We start from the raw sequence: 21,900 nt of genomic DNA, 5'->3' as shown, positions 1-21,900 counted from the left end.
TAATGAGTGAAGTTACCCCTATTACTACTGGATAACTGTCTAATTAGGATTGCTTGATTATGCTTGCATAGGAAAGACAACAAATAGTAATAATAGGATCGAGGAATGCCCAACACATTTTGCAATACCCTCTGTACAAGAATTAACACGATTTTAGAATATAAATTTATAGAATGGAGACGGGCAAAGCCCAGATCAAAGGGAAGAGAAAGAACGCAAAGCCAGCCACTGCCACTATGGTCGAGTGTCAACAAATGAATTGCCACCTTCTGTTTCGTTTGTCAAAGCTCATTTAGTTGTCTACTCAGTTCTCAATTTTACTTCACTCGACTCCCTCAAAGGATGAAAGAGAAAATGAGACCCCCACGATTAGCTACTAACATATTTAAAAAATAATAATAATGATCATAATAAAATTACAAAATAGGCTCAAAACTCGGCTTGGCAGGGCCTTTTTGAAAATTGTAGTCCAAATTTCTTATAATAAATTTAGTTTTATATATTTCGTTTAATTGAATACGAAATATGAAAAGTTAAATTTGTTTTTGAGTTGAATTTGTTTGTAATTAAGCTAAGAAAGAAGCAAAAGCAATCTGAACAGTATGACGGCCTGTGAACTTGCCTTTATTACGGCTATGGCCTACGGCCAGGTCTCGAGCCCCACCTCCAACCACCGCCATTCTCCTCTTCAGTCCCCCTCCCCAGCCCCATTTTCTTTATACTCTCCCCCATCCCCATTTGATTTCAATCTCTCTCTCTCTCTCTCTCTCTCGTGCTAATGCTGGAACAGAGTCGACACTGCTCCCCAAATCTTCCGGCGATTCACAGGCGATGAGACATGGGTAAGGCGTCGAGATGGCTGCGGGGGCTTTTCAGCCCCAGAAAGTCGTCGGATTCGTCGGAGAAGAAGAAGGAGGCTTATACCAGATCCTTCAGTGGCGACGACCAGCTGAGTGGTGGTGGCAGCAAAGGCTCCTTCACTGCCGAAGCGTCCTCGTCCGGCGCCTATGAGGAAGTGATCGACGCCAACAAACACGCGATTGCGGTGGCTGCGGCGACGGCGGCCGTGGCCGAGGCGGCTCTAGCCGCCGCGCAGGCTGCCGCCGAGGTTGTAAGGCTGACGAGTGCTGGCGGGAGCAGGCCCCCCTCCGGACACGCCGGAATGAGTTTCCGGCGGCGGGAATTGGCGGCTGTCAAGATCCAATCGGCTTTCCGAGCTTATCTGGTTAGTAAATTTTAGCCCATTTCTTTATTCCCTAAATTTTAACCCCTTTGTTTCTTGGGAATTAAATTACACGCTTCTGTTTGCAAAATGCGCTTCTAATTGTTCTTCCATGAATTATGAGAAATGATTCAGAACAGTAAGCAAATAAAATTGAAATTAATTTGGAAAAATGTCTTTTTTTTGGGGTTTCAAAATGACTGACTATTCTTCCTATACGCACGCATAACATGGTCATATGGGAGCTACAAGCTTTATTTGACCAAACAAAGCCTTATCTTCTTCCCGTGTGTTGTACAGACTGTCTAAATAAGCCAGGAACAGCAAAGATATGGACCCTCTTTGTGTGTGTGTTTTTTTTTTTTTTTCTGTTAGGTAAAAGGAGGACCCTCTTTGTTTTTATTCAACTCAACTTCAACTGTGTCAATGGAAGGCCAATTTTGTCATTTAGGAAAATTTTGAATCGGGTCCAGTTGATGTTCATGCCCGTCTTTGGGAAAGGGACTTGGTTCCAGGCACTTTCAATCAGCCTCGTGCCAGTCACTTTCTGTGGTTCAGCTGGTTAGCTACTAGCGGTAATGTAGTCAACTATGGTCATCTTGGCAACATTGACTTTTTTGCCGTTCAAGTTTGGGGTTTCTGATTGAAAACTATACCAACTTTAAAAATCAAAACTACACTAGAGAGAGGGAGAGAGGAACGGTAATTTATTGACTAATAATCATGGTATGTTGGGGTGTTAATATACGCCCAAATCAATCATGATTGCTTGTGTGTCTACTTTATTGCAGGAGATTTCTTATAAATTTTCAGGTCACATTTGAATTGTGTTGGTTCTATGTGAAGTGATAAGTAAAAAGCAAATAAAAATTAATGGTAGGATTTAGATGTACAAGAGGTAAGCATTCCTTATTTTATAAATTTTTTAAGTTCAAGTAATGATGTTTTCTACCCGCCATTACCTTTTCAAAATCCCGTACCAACCTGTGTATTCTTTTGACTTCTGCTCCCCCGAGATCAGATTATAAAGTCTCTGAATCAGTGTATTAGAGGGGTCCGTAGTTTTGACTGCGATGCATCTTGGTCCAAAGGTCTAAAGGGTGAAATCGCTCATCACGAATGCCCCCCATACTCGGTTCGATAGAACGTGGGAGGAGATTAATTATGGTGACCCAGTCGGATGCAGTGACTAGACCCGGACTTACCGCGCACAAGGAATCCCCCTCACTTTGGAAAGAGATACCCCACACTGCCGCTTGCGAAACTCTATCCTTGACCTTGGTCTAAGATTTACCACGAAAGGCACTTTGTGCCCCCTTTCTTGACCAACTGAGCTGCTCACGCGGGCCTGATGCATCTTTAAGATACGTGCAATGGTGCAGTTGTTTGTAAAGTAAACAAGCCGGATGGCCCACTTGTCCAATGACAATGAAGCCCCCTAGTAGCTAATTCTTTCTCAATTATGTTTTCCAAGAGGAATTTAAATATGCAAAAGGAATGTACGAAACTAGAGAAAAGGCAGAAACTGAAGAAAAGAAGAGGACTCATCTAGAATTCATGATCAAAGAATTAATGATTTTTACCTGGTTGTCAGCTATCTAACATTCACACTTTGACATAGACTTACAGTAAATATAAAAAAATTATGGCGCATTGATCGAAGAAGTTATATTAATCATTGTTGAAGTGATTATATGGTCTGTAAACTGATAAAAATTTCTCTGGCAAGTGTCTTTGAGGTCTCATATTGTTGAGTCCTTGAAAAGAGAAATTGGTTAAACATGGAATAACCCCATTTTTCTTTCAATCAAATGCAGTCTCAATTTTAATTACTGTGAAGGGAACATCAGAATAAAGTGAGTCTAGCATATGGAGTTAAGGGGGAAGAAAGAAAGATAAAGAGATATGAGAAAGGAAATGGAGACCTTTTTTAATTGAGATGTAAATGGTTGTATTACTGTACAACACAGACAAAATATTACCGGTGGACCAATAGCACGCTTTATATTTAACTTCCTGCAAACTTGTTCCTTATTTATGACAATATGGAGTGAAAGGTTTTCTGGTTATGTAATACATTGGGTATGTTTTCAAGGCGAGGAGAGCATTGAGGGCGCTAAAGGGGTTGGTGAGGCTTCAGGCATTGGTCAGAGGACACATCGTAAGAAAACAAAGTGCAGATATGCTTCGACGCATGCAGGCACTGGCACGAATACAGGCCCGAGCATGTGCAAATCGAGCTCATGCTCCAGAATCCTCATATTCTACCACCAAGTCCTCCCAGTCATATAATTCAGTAAGTATTCTTTTTTAGTTCTGGTTATTATCATTTTTGTTTTCACGGAGATATGTGTGTGTGTTTTTAATTTGAACTATGAGTGTGAGGATGTCCGGTGTTTCCTGAATGAGTGTGAGGATGTCAATGCCATTTTCCTAATAAATTTCAGTAATTTGCGAGTTTCATGTTACAAACATGATGGCACTACTGGCCTGCATAGTTCCACCATGATACGCAACTGCAGTCTGCTACATGCAAAGTTTAAAAAATGGACAAAGATTAAGGGAAATAGTAAATATATTATATTCTTTGAACTGTATTAGGAGAAATACACAATATTCTTTGAACTGTACATTATTATACAGGATCCAATAAATACCAGTGTATGAACAACTTAAGTACAGTTTCCAACTTCAGACTGGGATCTCTGAGGGAAAAATATAAATTAAATATCTTTTATATGTAGAGATAGTTTTTCACTTTCTCCTATTCTTTATAATGGCAGGGCCAAGGGACTCTCAAAAATTGTGACAGTCAATTTCCTGCGTACAGTACCAAATCTGATCGGCCCTTGGCGCCAATGGTATAGACTTGATTTTCACAGTTAGATTTTATGATCATTAATGGTTCTTTACATCGAACTTCTTTTAAGGACTAAAAGATAAAGTAAATCCAAACTTCTGAAATTCTAAATCCAAATGCAACTTTTTGAACAATTTGGTTGTCAGGTGGGATTTGGCAAATATGCCTATTTGGTTGGTTCTTTACATCGAACTTGTTTTAAGGACTAGAAGATAAAGTAAACAAATAAATCTCTCAAAACCACAGGAGACAGGCATTTTTTTTTTTTTATGGCATGCTGTACCAGGAGATAAAATCAGCAGTTAATTTTAAGGTTAAGCTAAATACGTACAAACTTTAGAACATGGCATTGACGAATTGGAAATCATTAAATTTGCTTTCAGGAACATATCTTGATGATGTAACAAATTAGTTAATATCTAATTCATTCTTTTTCTTTTTCTCTCTCCATAAATGCAGAGGCCTCAATCAAAGATGAAGATCAATGGCAATATTGATCTACAAAGGTCTCATTTGGGATCAAATTGGTTAGACCGCTGGATGGAAGAATGTTCGTGGAACAGCCAGGCTGGAGCCTCGCCATCAACTGGACGTGCCGATGAAGAGAGGAGTGACAAGATCCTTGAAGTGGACACTTGGAAGCCTCACCTGACCTCTAAAGGACGTGAAGAAATCTTTAGGACGTCGAAGCATGTTACAACATGCGATTGCAATCAGGGCGTTACAATATTTGACTCTCTGTCAAGACAGTCGACCAATTCTCAAAAGCAAAATCCAAGTATACCTTCTGCTGAAGCTCTGTCGTTAAGATCCCTAAAATTCCCTGTGCAAGTAGATCAGGCGGCTGTATGGACTAGGGAGAACAGCCCACAAATGTATTCTGCATCATCTAGACCTGGAAGTAGTGGCAGAAGAGGACCCTTCTCACCCGCAAGGAGCGAGTTTTCAAGAAGCTTCTTTAGTGACTACCTAGGGCACCCGAACTACATGTCTAACACGGAATCATTTCAGGCGAAGGTCAGGTCCCAGAGCGCACCCCGACAGAGAATGCAAGTTGAAAAACTTGGTCCAACCAAGAGCTTTGTTCGCGGGTACTGGGACGCAGACACTGTTTCTGAAATGGGGTCTGCTTCGCACGCCAACTACAGGACCAAAGCTTACCCGGGCTCTGGTCGCATGGATAGACCTGGGACGCCGTTTAAAGGGAAAGGGAACGGCATAGCCAGCTACAATCCTGGTTATGGTGGTAGGTTCTGAGTCATGCTCTTCCATGAATTGTTGTTGGTCGATCCTCTAGCTTGTCAAAACATTGCGATTGGAACAACCATTTGCCTGTAATTGTTTGCTTGTAGAAATGTCGACGATTGTGTTAAGATAACAGAGAGGACAAGAACTGTGTGTTGTCCAGCAGTTGCTTTGATTATAGCCATTTAACTGTGCCTGTATGATCTCTTTTGACAGAGACGAAGGTTAAAGCTTCTTCTAACTTTCAATGTATTTTTTGCTTGTTGAAACACAAAACAGTTCTATCGATTACCATGATCAGCTGATCTATTTTTCTTTTTTGTCTAATAAAGAAAGATAAGAAACATTAGCCTTATGTGTGGATGTGCCATTGGATTCATGATCAGTATCAGAATGGAAAAAAACAATAAACTGTTTGTTTCAACTGGGAAAATTCAATCCAACCAGACCGCCTTCACGGGGAGGCACTTTTTCATTAGCTTCACTTTAATTTGTTGGCCTTTATGTCCTCTCAAATCTCAATGCTTTGTCTGTAATGGGTATTATGGTGACAAGACCATTGAATTACAGTAAAATCACTGCGAACCCACTTCCCCTTTTTCTCTCTTTTGCTCAAAATTTCACTCTTACCCACTCTTAGTGCGAACCGTGAACCTTGCACTTTGCAAGTTGAATTGCCTGAAAAGACGAGCAAAAACATAAATTTTATATAAAAATTATGCACATAGTTGCAACAAAAACAGTATCCCTAATATTCTAGATTGTTAATATGTGAAAGTTAGAACAAGGTTATATTTATTTATTAAATTTAATAAGAAAATATTGCCGGTACAGTATTCCATTTGATTTTTATTTTCTTATAGTAAAAATTTGTCTAAACATCATGTTATATATTGAGCGTTGGAAAAATATAATGGGTTGGTCAGATAATTTCTGAAAGAGAAAAGCAAACAAAACTAATGCAAAGAAGCAGAGAGCTTTTGTGAGCGAATGTACGTGTGTGTATCATGTGATCCTGCACCGCAAGGTAAAGCCATATGAAAAACTCTGCCGTAGATCATAGAGAGCAACATCTTGAAAATTTGTAAAATAAGTTCATCAAGGGAGAACCAAGATGGGCCAAAGGATAGGCCCAAATAGGCCTAGTGGGCTTGACCAACACGTCAGTATTATTATTATTATTATTATTATTATTATTATTATTATTATTATTATTAAAATTTGGTAATAATTTTAAAAGTTATTATTAAAATCAAGGAACTCGGTAAAAAAACAAAAAAAGGGATAAAGAAGTTCTAAGACAAGCAAAATGAGTGTAGAAACTTACATTACATTACCAACATATATTGACCAAAAAAGAAAAAGAAATTATTAACTGTAAAATGTGGTACTAAATGTATAACCATGAACCTAAACGATCTTACTCATGTGATATCGGCCGCAGTAAGAAACAGAAGATGTCTTCATATTTCAATAAAATAGAATACATGACTTAATTCATTATCATTTTCAACAATTTTATCTCCTACTTATCTTTCTATTCTCTATTGAAATAAATAAACATAAAATCAATAACCAGATTAAACGACTAACTAACGGCCGGCTGGTTGGTACATCTGAATTGTATGAGTAAGCAGAGGGAGCAAGCAAGCAAGCATTATATCTGGCGAATAAGAAAGTTGCCAAAGTGATCTCCTCTCTCAATTGCTCAATTCTATTCTTCTACTCACGTCTGTTTTACTCTCTTGTTCTAATCAATTCGGAGCCGATCACTTGCTCTCAGTGATTTCATTCGTATCAGCTTCGCATAACTAACTTCAGGACCAAAGCATCGCCATTATTTGTTGTTACTTGGTGGTGGTAGCCACCAAGTAACAATAAAAGAATGTCTTGCAGTTTTGTGGGAATTGGAAAGGGTCATGTTTATACATGATCGTTATTATTATTTGTAAGTCTTTTGTGTTCAAACTTTTATCAGAATTAGGATCATGATATTGAGCACTGGAAGACTATAATGAGTTGATAGGTAATTCTAGAAAGGAAAAACAAACAAAACAAATGCAGAGAAGAGAAGCAGAGAGCAGAGCATTTGTTTCCGGAACAACAGAAGAAGCTTGGTAATTTAAGCCTGCAACTGTTATTATGATTCTTGTGGGTGAATGTGTCTTTGTTGAGATTTAAAATAATAATATAAAATATAAAAGTCACCCCTCTCTCCAGTCTCCACAACCTTGAGCTTTAGATGTCGTCGATAATTTAACATGATACTGTAACATCCAAAATCTCATCACAAGCCCATTAATAAATATTACTTCAGATTTAAATAATTATATAAAAATAATATTACTCATTTATACACAAACGTAAACTTTTAGACGAGATCCTAGTTAAGTAGAGACAAACCTCTTATTAACGCTCCTTAATAGATCTCTTGCATGTAAAGGTCCTTCATGATCTCTTAAAGTTCCATCATCATGCGATACTGCACACCATAAGGCAAAGCTCGTATGAGAAACTCTGCGGTAGATCATACAGGGCAATATCTTCAAAATTTGTAAAAAGAGATCCCAAGTTTGAGGGGGACGAAGATCTGTGAAAACCATGTTGGGCCAAAGGGATCAGGCCCAAATCGGCCCAGTAATACATAAACTACTATTACCAGACTCAGTATTTGCAAGAACACACACAATAATACTAGTAGAGACATTAAGTTACTAGTTGCAGTCAGTGTTGGGCTCAATGGTGAAGCCTAGAGAGACACCGCAGAAGCCGGGCAAGGTGGCAATGGAAGTGGCATTGGGGTTGTATATAGTGATGAGGCCCATCACGCACCGGCACAGCGAACGGCGGTCCTCGACTGAGTGAGCCAGGCTATTGAGGGTCACCATTGCGTCGCAGCACGGCGAGCCGGGCATTGGGTCCGGCGAGCCATAGGTGACGAAGTTGGAGCACGCCGATATAAGTGCCGTCACGGTGGTGCATTCCACCACCGCCGTTACCGACGCCGGCATCCACATCAACGCTAACAGTACCGCTGCCAACAACACCACTCGTCTACTCTCCATTGCGATCAAGATTTCCCGGTGTGGATTAGCTATTATATATATATAGAGAGAGAGAGAGAGAGAGAGAGTTGAAGTGGAGGTGAGTTGGTGTGGAATGAGGAACGTGTGCTATTCACGAACGTTGCATGTTTCCATCCATGCAGCTGTGGTTAGGTAAAAATATCTCTAAAAGAGAGGCATCAATGTCGAGGTGTCGTGGTGTAGTTGGTTATCACGTCAGTCTAACACACTGAAGGTCTCCGGTTCGAGTCCGGGCGACGCCACTTTGGCATTTTGTTTGTCTATTTTCAGCGTGATGTTGTTACATCAGACCTCTATTCCCTGATTCATGATAAAAAAAATAGCTTTAAAGACCTCAAGCATTTTATATATTTTTATGTATTTTTCATTCTTAACTTAATTATCGTTAAAAAGATATTAACTTTACCTTATCAGGTCACCTCATCAAAATTATCCCCACTTCTTTCCCTAATTTAAAAAAAAACAAAACAAAAAAAGAAGACCATTTATTCAACCATCCCCCATATTCATGACCCACCCATATACCCCACCCATCGACTACTATTGAAACAACCAGTGTAGTCGATGTCTACGCAACTTCTCTTCTTTCTCTCTCTTCTACCAATCTTGTGGGCTTCGTTAAATACCTATCGGCCACTCCCAATCGTTCTTCTCATCAAATCAAGCAACCGATCCTTAGCATTAGATCTGGCTAGCTTCTCCTTGGAACCAGTCACCCTCTGACTCTCCCGAAAGAGGGGTTATGTTCGAATAGGCTAACGGCAATAGAGGTAGCCTCGTCATCACTGAAGAACGCCTTGAATGGCCTTGTTCAAAAACTAGAGCCTTGTCCATCGCTAGCTCCCTCGTGAGCGCTAATTTCCTTATGTGAGATGGAGTTTCCAAATATTAAGGACCAGAAAACAACTCATTTCCAGCCTAAGAAGTCGAAGAAACATAAGCATTAGGTAATAGGATGGCCATTTCCTCACTCGATCTCTAGACCCTTGTTTTTCTTTCCTTTGTTTCAGATGCACTAGAATCATCCTAACCCGTCCTACCCTCCTTTCGATTTCCCTTTGGACCATGTCTATCTTGCTTCTGGATAGCTATAGGAGTAGTTTTGCTCATCCCTCGATCTTTGATAAACTTGCTCTCTCCCCCCACCCAATCCATTAGATTGCTCTATCCCCCAAAATCAGATCTAGTGCGCGACAGCGACGAAGACCTCCAGCGTTGTCGTCGTCGTCGTCGTCTTCTTCTTCTTAAGCGAGCTGTTGCTACTATGTGATGTTCTGTGTGATTGATTTGTATATTTAATTATTAATTTTGTATATATGTTTATTTAATTATTTTATGTATTTGATTATTAATTATGTAAAATTATATATCTGATTATTTGTATTAGACGATTGATATTGTGTGTTTAGTTATTAATTTGTATAGTTAATTATTAATTTGTGTATTTAATTATTAATTTTGTGTATGTGTATATTTGTTAAATTTTTTATATTTAATTATTAATTTTATTTATATGTATCTAATTATTTTATGTATTTAATTATTATTTTATATATTTGATGAAGTGACAATGCTGATGAAACAAAGTTAACGTTTTTTTAAGAGTAGTTAATAGTTAAGTCAGGAATGAAAAATGCACAAAAATATTTGATCTAAGTATGAACAATTAATACAAAATACTTAAAGGTCTTTAAAGTCATTTTTTCGATTAATCCAAGAACAAAATAATGCATTAAGCCTTGATGATTCATCGTCTGCTCAGCAACCTTTTTAATGCCCAATTTGTCACATTCAGGCTTGCATTTGTTCCCATCTTAGATTTAACCATTATATTCACAGCTTAAAGAATTAACCAAAAAGGTGACAAATTAACTGGAAATGGCCGACTGACAGACGAGACACTTAATAGGTCACTTCAGTTTTCCTGCATGGCTGCATCTTTGATGGTTTAGACATAATTTCCTTGCGTCTCTCACTGACCTACCCTGCAAGGTTCTGTTTCTTCTTCTCCTTCCCTCTCTGTCAATTCATGATTAACCTAATACACCAGATTTTCTGGAATTGTTTTAATCAAATTGACTCCAAAATTTTCCATTGCATAACTCTGCATGATTCCTCAATTTCTATTCACAGCTTTATCCATGGAAAACACAAACCATCACATACTCCTGATTCCTGAATATGGAATAAGCGTAGGCTCATTACATTTTCTGTTTGCATGAACAAGATCATCCCCGTTCCATACAAGTGCAAACTCTATCTTTGAATAAAAATTCAAAACTATAATCGTCGTGTGTCGAAAATAACCTCAAAAGCCAATTGGGAAGAAAAACTTGTGGTTGAATATGAACAAGCGGGGGAGAAGCTGAAGCCTGAAGCTCTTCTTAACTTCAATCGCACCTCCATCTGTCGGTTGGGACGCAGCTCAGGTAGTGACACCAGTGGCAATGTTCATTCGCGTTAACTCCTCTCAACAGCATCACCAGTCCTACTGTGAATCTGCATTTTTGCAGGGAAAAGAAAAGGTAAGAAGCCGTTTTCCTGTCCTATCAGCTCTGAACTATACAGATTCATCTAAGGCAATGCAGGTCAGATTTTTTCTCCAGTCTTACGATAAAACCCACAAACTGATCTTTGCCCCGAATAGAGAAAATAACAAAAACCCACATCGCAGAAAGTGATGGCATTAATCATCTGGGTAGCTATTCATAATGCGGCAAAGCATTAATTAGGTACGATATTAGTTATTACAGAAAATAAAGCCACATATAGATAAAAATGACTGAAGAGGTAGAATTAAATGTTGCCTTTTCCCCACACAACGGGATAAAAGATATGTTGTGGTTGTTGCTGCTGCTGCTGTACAAACTTGATGTAATCTCACATTAATTCGACAAGGTTGTGCATTTTATTGTTTCTTACCCAGCAATGAGAAGAATCAGAGAAATCAGCCACAGCACGTACTGGTACGCCTTGTATTTGGATTTGAGGCGAACATCAGCGGGGAGATTCCGACGCTCTATCCATCCAAATTGAGGGCGGGGCAACAAAATAAAGCCGGCCAGGCACCCCGTCAAAAATCCACCAATATGGGCAAAATTATCAACATGTGGCAGAATTCCAATAGCTAGATTAATAATCACAATGACCAGGAGCGTTAAGAGCGCTGCAGCCTGGAAGGAGCATGGGAAGAAGTTACCATGTTGTGAGAAACTGTCCTACTTAAGTGCAATGATTAAGCTACGTGTTATCTCATAATAACAATGCTTGGCAGTCAGTTTATGAATTGTGTAGGCAGAATACGTGTAGAAACCGTAAAGGAATAATAGACCACGACTAAAATTTAAAGCAAGAAACACCCAAATTCTGCACCATGGTTTAGCACCATATACCTTGTTGGTATAGATAGTCCAGTTGGTAATGAGCTCTGAGAACATTGCTCCAAGAAGCCCAAAAAGAGCACCAGAAGCACCAACAGAAATGCTGTTTCTAATGAATAGAGAAGAAAGTACACTGCCACCAAAACCTGATAACAGATAGATGATTCCAACACGAACTGCAAATTTTAAGCCAAAGAATAAAAAGTCAGCTGACAAACTAAATGCTACTTTTCCACAATCAAACATTACGTGCGGATAAAAGGGTATATGAAGCAAATAAAAGAGATCAAATGGGCCCTGTTACAACAAAGCTACACCTAATTGTGTCTAGAACAGACTACAGAGTGAGACATGGATTGCCAACACATACAAGATACCCAGTATGCATAGTAAAAAAGAAAGATGAGAACACAAATATTCATCTAAAGGAAACAATGGTAGAGACATTAAATTAAAACACAAACACTTGTTTTATGCTTTCTCAATAACAAAGCCCATAACAATAACATTTTCGTGCTCATAGATTCAGCAATAATATTTCACTCGACTTGTCACAAGATATGGTTCAAAAGTAACTTCAATAACAGCAAACATACCAAACCCAAATTGTTGTTCGAGGCGAATGCCAATAAAGACCAGGCTCAACATGTTTGAAAGCAGATGAATAATACCAGCATGTAACCACATACAAGTAATAAGCCTCCATTGTTGGTGCTCGTGCACTACTCTGTTCCACTCAAGAGCTCCTAACTTCTCCAACCTTCAAAAAAAGAAAAGCTGAACTTCAGTACATGCATTTTTAATCTCTTGATTATTATTATTACAAACAACAATATTATAAACATTGAAAACCATTTTCCATTTTTCACCCAAAAATATAACTTACTATATCAGAAATCAAGGTTACCAAAATTCCGTCTTTTAAACCATTGCATAGAATCATCTTCCTTAGGACTAAATTTACATATAAAAGCAAATGCAGGAAATGAAGGCAAAGCCTGGAGTCCAATATATCTATTAAATAACTGTGACACAAGCAAAATCAATTATAGCCATGAAAAGATAGCTTATCTTAAGCTTAAAAACCAGCACATAATTTGATTGTACTATACACAATTTATGTTGCATCAAACTTGCCCACCTTTCTTGTAGCATGAAGTATCAAGGCCAAGCAGTAATGATAGATACAAGGAGCTAAAAATTACAAAAACACTGTTTCATATTTCTTCTTTCCTCGAGCACTGAACCTGATCCCAAATGGCTTTAGTTTCCCATTGTAGACATCAAACACCAAATGGTTTTTTCTCTCTTTTTCAGATATTTTTTGTGCAAATTCTTTGGGTACAGCCGTCAGTTCTTGTTTGAGGTCATAATTAAGTAGTCAAGAAAATTAGCAATAACTTAAAGAGCCAGAAGGATTAACCAACTTTCTGCAACATGCAAGAATTCATAATATACAGGTTCCCAACCACAAGACAAACAGACGAAGCTGGTCATAGACAATGTGCTAGCGGCTTAAGAACCACAAACCCAAGTGAGAAAAGGGCACAACCAAATAATGAATTTGTTTGGAATCATAAGAAAATAACAGCCAAAAAATGGGACAACATCCCAGCACACCTCCCACCAAGCAACGTCTACTCCAACTACACAAAGGCAATTAGCATCACACTCCACACACATACCCCAACAACCGCAAGATGAAACCAGATGAACTAACAATCAATACTTTCTTTGAAGAATTAACCCAAAAGTGAAGAAAGTAACTTCTCCAGTATCAACTTCCAACCTAGTACATCTAAACAATATATCAAATCGTAATCCCACTATGTGGGCCTTTATAACTTGCATCATACCTAATCTCCTATTAAGCTTTTCTTGTTCCAGAAAGAAGTGACAGCCAGAGAAGTCACAAGTTCATATCACATACTCATTCCAGATTGTAACTCAGAAATTTTCAGAATCAAATAAGGAGAAACTAAAATAATAGGGAGATTAACATCACAGAATTATTGAATTTTCGACTAAATTTAATCCAAATAATCAACTGATCAAACACCTGGACAACCACATACCTAATTTTGAAACCACGACAATCCCAACTCAAACATTATAGGAATTACCGAATAAGCAATGGCAAAGCCACGTAGAGCCAAGGGTGGGCAACTGCCTACCCTGAATTTTTTTAAAAATATATTATATATAATATATTTTTTTAATTTTTTTTCTAAATACCCACCCTAAATTTTTAAAAAATTCTAGATTTTGGGTATATTTGTCGATGAGGATAAGGGTATCAGGTGATTGCCTCTAATTGTCGAAAATCACCGGGCACGGTGGCCCGTGACAACTATCAGTGCATTTACATGCATTGGATTTGGCCCAAAGTTTAAGTTTAGATCTACGAAATTTGGCTGTTAGATTTTAATAATTTTTGAGTATGTTGGTTGATGGGAATAAGGGTGTCGGGTGGTTATCTTTGATCACTGAAAACCACCGGCCATGGTGGCGACTACCAATATTTCTTTCAGTATTGATTGAAAATTAAAAATAAGATATATAAAAATCTGACTCACTTTTCTTTTGTATATGTTAACCTTTCTTGACCGTTTTTTTAACTCTATTTTAATTAGAGGGATTTTTTTTTTTTTTTCATTTTTTGTTATAAATTTGTCAATTACATATTTGTAACTATGACAAAAAATATATTTTTTGTCATAAAATTTGTAAAAACTCGGTTCCGTAATTGAATTGGAGATCAATAATTGAACGATAATCATGAAGCTGATCAAGACTTGGTTACATAATCAAATTAGAAATTAATGATTGAACGATAATTTAGTTGTGTATATTAAAAAATAGATATTTAATAAAATTAATAATGATATTATTATGTAACGTTATTAAAATACGTCAATTGTATAATTTATTGATATACATTTTAATATTACATTATTTTAATTTTTTTATATTATTTGATTTTAAACAGAATTTTGAGTTTAATTTTTGCCCGCCCTATCTAAAATTTTTAGCTCCGCCGCTAAGAATAAGTAAGAAAAAATCGTAGATACTGAACTACCAAGAAAGCAAAAGAAGTAAATTCTCACTGGGAAACATCGAATTGAAAACGCACAAACAAACACACCAAGATCCAGTTTTTGCTTCACCCAAAATTTCCAGTTCGATACTCCTAACACACAACAGAAGCATAACAAAAACCAAAAAAGAAAAAAAAAAAAAAACAATGAGAGAGAAAGTTGATTACGTGGAAGAAGAAGGACCGAGGAGAGGATTTTCGCCGAGAGGCTGGAACGAGAAGCGGCCAAGAAACCTTGCGACGCACTTGTCGTGGAAGCGATAGTTGTGCTTGGGGCAATTGTTGATGTACATAGAGACTAGAAACACAGCAACGTTGGCCACAACAAACACAGGAATCAACCACGACGTCCAGTAGGCGTCGGTTTCCTCAATTACATACGCAGAGGAGTAGCTAGTTTCGCCTCTGTTCTTCGCTGCCCTGCTCTCCAAATCTTCCCGGGCCATGCTTTCTCGCTAAACAAACGCGTGAAATTGGGGTTAGGAGGGGTGGATTAGAGGGAGAAACCGAACGTATCGAGAGAGAGAGAGAGAGCGAGCGAGTGGAGTTGGTGCAGTGGAATGGAAGGGCGCCATGATCAAGTGGGGAAACAAGCAGGACTTACGCTCAGGTAGTCTAGTGTCTGATCGCCAGGTCAATGGATGTGGGTTTGTTTGCTGATGTGGCAATGGTTTATTAGAAGATGTTGGATGATGTGGTGGGACCTTCGGTAGCGGATCTGAGCTTATCCGCGTATCGTTCGTCCCAGGACGCGGATACAGTCCTGAGAACCGACAACACATCCCTTGATTTTATTTTATATATGTAAATGCGAAACGACGGTTCCATCATAACCGGCCCGGCATTAATAATTCATAATTCATAGTATTGTCGTTTTCTAACAATTTGAAAATAAAAACTAAATTGGATATTTGATAAAAAAAAAAAAATTATAATAAAACACGCCCATAAGCTTCCTCGCAAAACTACAAGTTTTATGTGTTAGCTAAAAATAATATAATTAAAAAAAAATTGTCTGTTGGGACGACCAGACATTGGGAGAATAAAAAATTCAAATGACAAAAAAAATACAGCAAAAGATAATATCTATTTTTAATGTACGAAAATGATATCATTTTGGGTACTTGAAAACTCGAAGAAATATGAAAAAAAATATTTAAGTCATTTTTGTAATTTTAAAAATATTTTAGAGCTGTTTCACAATTTTGAAATGCATTTTCTTAAGTTCTATTATTTCATCTTTAATTGAAACTTTTAGTCATAACTTGTTCTTAAGTTACTCCCGCCACTGCCATCGTCTTTATATTTTCTCGATTTTATCATAGTTCTATCATTTCGTTTTTTATCGTTGTCTTTTTATCTCCTTAAACACTCTTGTCAGGATCTGCTATTTTATCTGTTGTCTTCAAGACCGACCCAAGGCTTAATGGGTCCTAAGCCATAATAAATTTTGTGGCCTTCCACATTTATTGCGCGAGACTATAGCGGCACGCTACTTGCACGTCTTAATGAGGGTGGCTACTGATCTGTATTTTTTGGGGTTCCAACCAACAATTACTATATCTTTTTGGAGTTCCAAAAAATTGGGGGCTCTAGGCATAGGCCTTAATCGACTCTGGTTGTCATTATCTTTTTATTTTCTCAATTTTGTTATGATTTTGTTATTTTATCCATATTCGATTTGCCAATTGCAACTCTTATTTTTTTTTGACTTATGAGTGTCCATCTCTTATCTGTATGTACATGTATATATATATATATAATTGTTCTTAACTTTTTTTCAAGTAAATTATAAATATATTATGTATGTATATATATTATATATGAATGTATGTATATATAGTTGTGATTATGTAATATATACATAGAGAAATAGAACCATGATAAAATAAAAGAATTTTTATAAATTATATTATATTTAATTTTTTTTTCTTTGGATTTATTATTTATTTTAGTTATTGTTTGTTTGTTTGTTTTATTTTATAAAATTTGTGTTTATATTTACTTAAATATATAATGAAATTTATATTTATATTTGATTAAATATTATATTTACATAGAGATCTCTATTTTTTTATTTATGCATTTACATTTCTTTAACTTTTGAAAAAATATCATTTTTTTACTTTCAATTCATATCAACTTTCTATTTTTGTTTCCGTGAAATTTGTAAAGAATTTAAACCAAAGTAATTCCAACGTGTAAATTAAACAAAGAGAAGAAGAAGAATAAGAGGAAGAACAAAACTATTATTGAACCACAAAATTAGGGTTGAAAAAATAGAACACAAAGAGAGAATATATATATATATATATATAATAATAAACAAAAGACTAAACTACCCTTATTACAAAATACTAATTACGCTAACAGAATCTAGTTATCCATTGCTTGGTTTTATGAATTTTCAATTGAACAGAAGTGAGAAATTTTGAGTAATGTAAACGAGATGGATTATTGATGGTACCTTATAATTAAAATTTTTGGGTTGGATGAAAAGCGCAATTAATGATTTAAGTGATATCCAATTTTTTTTCCATCTTTGATTCCCAAACATTCTTGTTTTTCAGAAGTTCCATCACAAAACATTCTGTTTTAAAGAGCAAGAAAAAGTATTAGCAAAAATTTGAATAAATAAACCGAGGGCAAAATTAAGGATGACAATTGCAATCGAAATTATGGAGAATCGAATCGAAATTGAACCGGTCAATACGGTTAAAAATTGTTTGACTGGGTACTGATTTAATTTGAAAAAAATCGAACATTATTTCAATAAGTATGATTTTGTTATAATTTTCACTATATCCAAATCAAAATCTGAATCGAAACTAAACCGAATACGTGAGTAATTGAATCGATCCAAATCAAATCGAATATATATATATAATATATTTATTTATTTAATATATTATATATACACATAATATATATATTAACTAATATATTTTTTTACAAGTATTTTAATTAATGCATTACAAATATATAAAATATTTAATATTTATAAAGTAATTAATAAATAAAAATAAAATTTAATCTTAAATTATTTTATTTTATTAATCAAATAATTATTAATAAAAATAACTAATTAAATATTTAAAAAATAAATAAACCTAACGAGAGATTATGGATCAAATTAAAAAAATCATAGTTAAAATTAAAATCAAATGATTTAGTTATAATTTTTAATTTTTAAAATTAATAAATAATAATTTGATTTTAATTTTAGTAGTTTAAATTTGATTTACTTATAATTTTGACAAAAATTAAAACCAAACCAAACCATTACTAACGCAAGATAGATACTTCACCCACTAGACCCACCATTTTGATCCATGAAGGCCGGCCGAATATCAATCATTCTAAATCGACACACAACAACATAACCAAGGAACTAATGAATTGCCATTTTGCACAAAACAAATCTCTTTCTAAGTCTAAAAGGTGCATTTGCAGTAACAAGAGTGTGAAACATAAAAGCAAATCACCAACGCTAAAGCTCAAGATCAATGCTACTTTTATCGGCCATTTATCTGTCAAAAACGAACTGTAAGTCAAATATCAGTGGAGGAAAACGTATTCAGAAATAGCTTCATGCATACAATAAAATCTAAAACAAGCAAAACCGCACCAAGTGTTACTAAAACCAAACACTAATATCAATGCTTACAAAATTGCCAATAACTTTTCTAGCTTACAACACCCGCGGAGAGAATTGAATTTCACCGCTTTCCGCCCCCACCTCCCAGTTTGGGGCCCTTTGGCGCAGAACCCTTTGGAATGTTACCTCTGCCTTGTGCCTTCTGCGTCTTGCCCAACACCTCTGTTTTCTTCGCCTTCCTTTCATCCTTGGTTTTCTTAATCCTTTCCTTAATTTCGCTGAAATCCACAGAATAAAGTAATTAGCCACCGATAGTAGTTGCATGAACAAAATGGAAGATCTCCAAGATGGAGAAAGTTATACCGTAGAGCTGCCTCCCTAGCAGCATCACGAACTTCAGGTTTCTCAGTTCTTCTCTTTTGAATAACCTCCAAAGTTGCCCCGACAATAGACCTCGAATAAGGTTTCTTAGCAGTACGACGCCTTTTCTTAACAGCTTCTTGAGCAATGTCCTGCAGGTGTTTGGATGAGACGGGGACAAAAACATGGACCAAAATAGTCAGTACAAAAAACATAAGATGATATCGCAGAAGTCAAATAGAAGAGTTAAGTTCCAATACAAATATTAAAGGAGGATGGCAATCTTTCTTCTCTTTTTATAATTTACCTACCTTTTTATGCTGCTTCCTGTACATTGCTGTCCAGGTGAGTTTTGAGGGCTTGAGCCGGTTGTGGAAGTACCTCTTGCATTTGGAATTAGCAAAGAGGAAGACCTTCATTGATGAATGAGGAATAATCAATCAAATAAACAAAAGGTCCAAACATTTCCTAACTGGTCAGATAACAGCACAGGAGTACATTACATGGTCCCTAAAGACTAAAGAAATGGCATGGCCTCTTCAGAATTCAGATGGAAATAGCTTGGCATAATTAGTCTTACCTGAGAGTCGGACCGAACAAATCTGATTCCCTTTCCAGGGTATATCTTGGCCCCACTGAAGCGGCAAAGTTCAGTCCTGAAATTACCATATTTTGAGTACCAAATACAAGACTTTAAGAAAATTATAGCCTTTTAAGTGTATCAGGGCACAAAATATGTTAATTAGCTACTAGCAGAAACATGACATGACTTCCTGAATTCATACATAAAGCAATAATATCTAGCAAAGCATAAGAGAATATCAGAAATTTATTGTTGAAGTGACTGAGACAGAATATAACTATCCAACGGTAATGTTATACTAGTTAGCTAGTCACATTTACAATACTTGCATACTTAAAAAAACTGAACTGACAAGTTAGTAAAATAATTTGCTTTAATTAATCAAGTTCATAATTCATCAATGAATGCTAATTTATGAATGTTGCTTTAATGTTTTAATCAGGTTCAATTAATCTTAATTTAAATCATTTCCATCATAATTAACAAACTATTTACTGACCATCAAGATTATGCATCTGAAGAGATGTACCATGGTGACTACTGACTTTCATTATTGAATTGCCAGTGATAATCCATGTACACAACTTCAACTAAACATGCTTTGTAAGTTTCAATAGAATGAAGAGATTTTCTAGTATGCCACCACACAACACAATAAAAGATTACCGAAGACCAAATATGGGAACAATTATGAGATGCATCCTACTACAGAGCCTATGGCAACACTTCCAAACTGGTAAGCACGAGCATTTAAATGCTTAAAAACTAATTCAATCCGTCTTATTATATAAACTACCATGAATGCTTAAAAGCAGGATGGAATATGATTGGATTGAAAGCTTATCCATAACCCACAAAGTACGGAAATGGGCACAGTAACCACCATAGTTGGTGGGAATTAAAAATTCCTCAGAAAGATAACATTATTCTCATCAATTCTTAGAATTTCTTCCAGCATTTTATAACCATCATACTTCTCGTATCACATTTCAAAAGTTATTTTTTTTCGTTGGTATAATTTACATTTCTAATGTTAACCAGCTCCTTTTGGGGCCAAGAAGAAAAATTTGGTCGTCATTTTTCTGACATGCGTAACCTTTTCTACTCTAGGGAAAAACATTCAGATGAATACGGAAGGGAACAAACAGAGATATGGCCAAAACCAAGTAAAATCCAACTGGAATGTGTCATCCGTAATCAATCTACGAATCCGACAGATTCTTGTTCATTCATATCGTTGGTTCCTACAAAGCTAGACACCATAGCCACCTCATGAAAAAATTGATCCCCCCAAATCAGAGGATTCATATAACAATTCTCAGAAACAACAAAACAATCATAATCAAACCAGAAAATTTAAGAAAGGAGTGAATGGAAGGTACAAAAAGGAAAGATGAACCTACTTGAGAACCATGGCTCGGCAATCTTCTACTCCCCCGCAGCCAAAACCCTAATCTGGAAGCCGTCGGAATTTTACAAGTAACAACGTCGAGTACATGTTACATGTTTGGCACAAAGTCCCCCCCCGCCCCCAACCATCCCCATGTGACTCAGCACGACCTGTTGGCCCGGTCCAGGAGGGTCGTGTTAGGACGGCCCGAAAGCGTCTTGATTGGGCCAAATAGGCCTCCGTTGCAAGGCCTTTCTTTCTTATTTTTTAAGGGTTAATAACAGCAAAAATTTAAATATTTTTATGTTTTTTAATCTAATTTAAACATTTTAATTTTATCAATTATATTCCAATTAAATCGATTAGATGCAATTTTATTTGAGACTTAGATTCAATTGAAGAGGCATGTGCTTTTGTTGAAATGATTTTAAAACATTTAAATGAGTCTCACATATACACACGTAAAAAAATAAAAATAAAATAATATATTAAATATATATAGAAAGAGAATAAGAGCAAGAGATGGACGACAACAACGAGAGCATTAGACTAGAGGTGACAATGGAGGCCGATTTGGAAGGAGGAAAATGAAGCCCAACAATAATCGTCTTTGCCTTATTGCGTGACAATCAATTTTTTTTGTTTTTGCTCATAGCCACCTCACAAAAAGCAACCGAAAGCCTCTTGTTATTGCCCGTCGCCTCGCCTTAGCCGTTAGTCGCTTAAGCCAGCTCCATCGACGTCAACGATCAGCCATTAAGTTTCTAGATTTTAGATCGGCCTCTATTGCCATGTTGTCATCGTTGTCATCCTCCTTCGTTGCCATCCAGCCCCTATCCCTTGTCTCTCATTTTGTGTGTGTTTATATATATATATTTAGCATATCATTTTATTTTTTTTTTCTTACACATGTACATGTGAGGTCTACTTAAAATATTTTAAAATATTAGGTAACGTGCCACGTCAGCAAAGGCACATGTCTCTCCAATCAAATTCGAATTTTGAATAAAATTATACCCAATCAATTAAATTGGGATATAATTGTCAAAATTAAAACGTTTGAATTAAATTGAAAAAAG

General features: G+C 36.3%; 4 protein-coding genes and 1 non-coding gene across 7 annotated transcripts; 2 read left to right on the top strand and 3 right to left on the bottom strand.

The window, feature by feature from the left end:
* Positions 1 to 626: 626 nt before the first annotated feature.
* On the top strand, positions 627 to 5,602 carry LOC127804535 (protein IQ-DOMAIN 24-like). Of its 2 annotated transcripts, XM_052341410.1 has the most exons (4): positions 628 to 1,225; positions 3,318 to 3,518; positions 4,006 to 4,083; positions 4,542 to 5,602. In XM_052341410.1, exons 1-4 carry the CDS (start codon positions 839 to 841, stop codon positions 5,337 to 5,339), a joined length of 1,464 nt encoding a protein of 487 aa, XP_052197370.1. In that variant the 5' UTR covers positions 628 to 838; the 3' UTR covers positions 5,340 to 5,602. The 2 variants fall into 2 exon arrangements, with proteins under 2 accessions (XP_052197374.1, XP_052197370.1); XM_052341414.1 differs by lacking the exon at positions 4,006 to 4,083 and having other exon boundaries at positions 627 to 1,225.
* A 2,439-nt stretch (positions 5,603 to 8,041) lies between these two features.
* LOC127794140 (putative non-specific lipid-transfer protein 14) lies at positions 8,042 to 8,392 on the bottom strand. Its single transcript, XM_052325058.1, has one exon. It carries the CDS (start codon positions 8,390 to 8,392, stop codon positions 8,042 to 8,044), a length of 351 nt encoding a protein of 116 aa, XP_052181018.1.
* Positions 8,393 to 8,581: 189 nt separating this feature from the next.
* TRNAV-AAC (transfer RNA valine (anticodon AAC)) lies at positions 8,582 to 8,655 on the top strand. The gene has a single exon. It is a non-coding gene; the product is annotated as a tRNA-Val (tRNA).
* A 1,900-nt stretch (positions 8,656 to 10,555) lies between these two features.
* Positions 10,556 to 15,557, bottom strand: LOC127795322 (RHOMBOID-like protein 3). 2 transcript variants are annotated; one of them, XM_052326936.1, is made up of 5 exons: positions 15,059 to 15,557; positions 12,483 to 12,553; positions 11,806 to 11,969; positions 11,336 to 11,586; positions 10,556 to 10,912 (listed from the first exon to the last, which is right to left on the bottom strand). In XM_052326936.1, exons 1-5 carry the CDS (start codon positions 15,334 to 15,336, stop codon positions 10,804 to 10,806), a joined length of 873 nt encoding a protein of 290 aa, XP_052182896.1. In that variant the 5' UTR covers positions 15,337 to 15,557; the 3' UTR covers positions 10,556 to 10,803. The 2 variants fall into 2 exon arrangements, with proteins under 2 accessions (XP_052182896.1, XP_052182888.1); XM_052326928.1 differs by having other exon boundaries at positions 12,390 to 12,553; positions 15,059 to 15,545.
* Positions 15,558 to 18,354: 2,797 nt separating this feature from the next.
* LOC127809982 (60S ribosomal protein L24-like) lies at positions 18,355 to 20,972 on the bottom strand. Its single transcript, XM_052349199.1, has 5 exons — positions 20,835 to 20,972; positions 19,429 to 19,504; positions 19,160 to 19,261; positions 18,852 to 19,000; positions 18,355 to 18,766 (listed from the first exon to the last, which is right to left on the bottom strand). Exons 1-5 carry the CDS (start codon positions 20,843 to 20,845, stop codon positions 18,610 to 18,612), a joined length of 495 nt encoding a protein of 164 aa, XP_052205159.1. The 5' UTR covers positions 20,846 to 20,972; the 3' UTR covers positions 18,355 to 18,609.
* Between the last annotated feature and the right edge of the window lie 928 nt (positions 20,973 to 21,900).

The sequence above is a fragment of the Diospyros lotus genome, chromosome 1, assembly GCF_014633365.1.
Source record: "Diospyros lotus cultivar Yz01 chromosome 1, ASM1463336v1, whole genome shotgun sequence".
NCBI classification, from domain to species: domain Eukaryota; kingdom Viridiplantae; phylum Streptophyta; class Magnoliopsida; order Ericales; family Ebenaceae; genus Diospyros; species Diospyros lotus.
The sequence above is the reverse complement of the archived record's forward strand: the minus strand, read 5'-3'. Positions and strand labels throughout refer to the sequence as shown.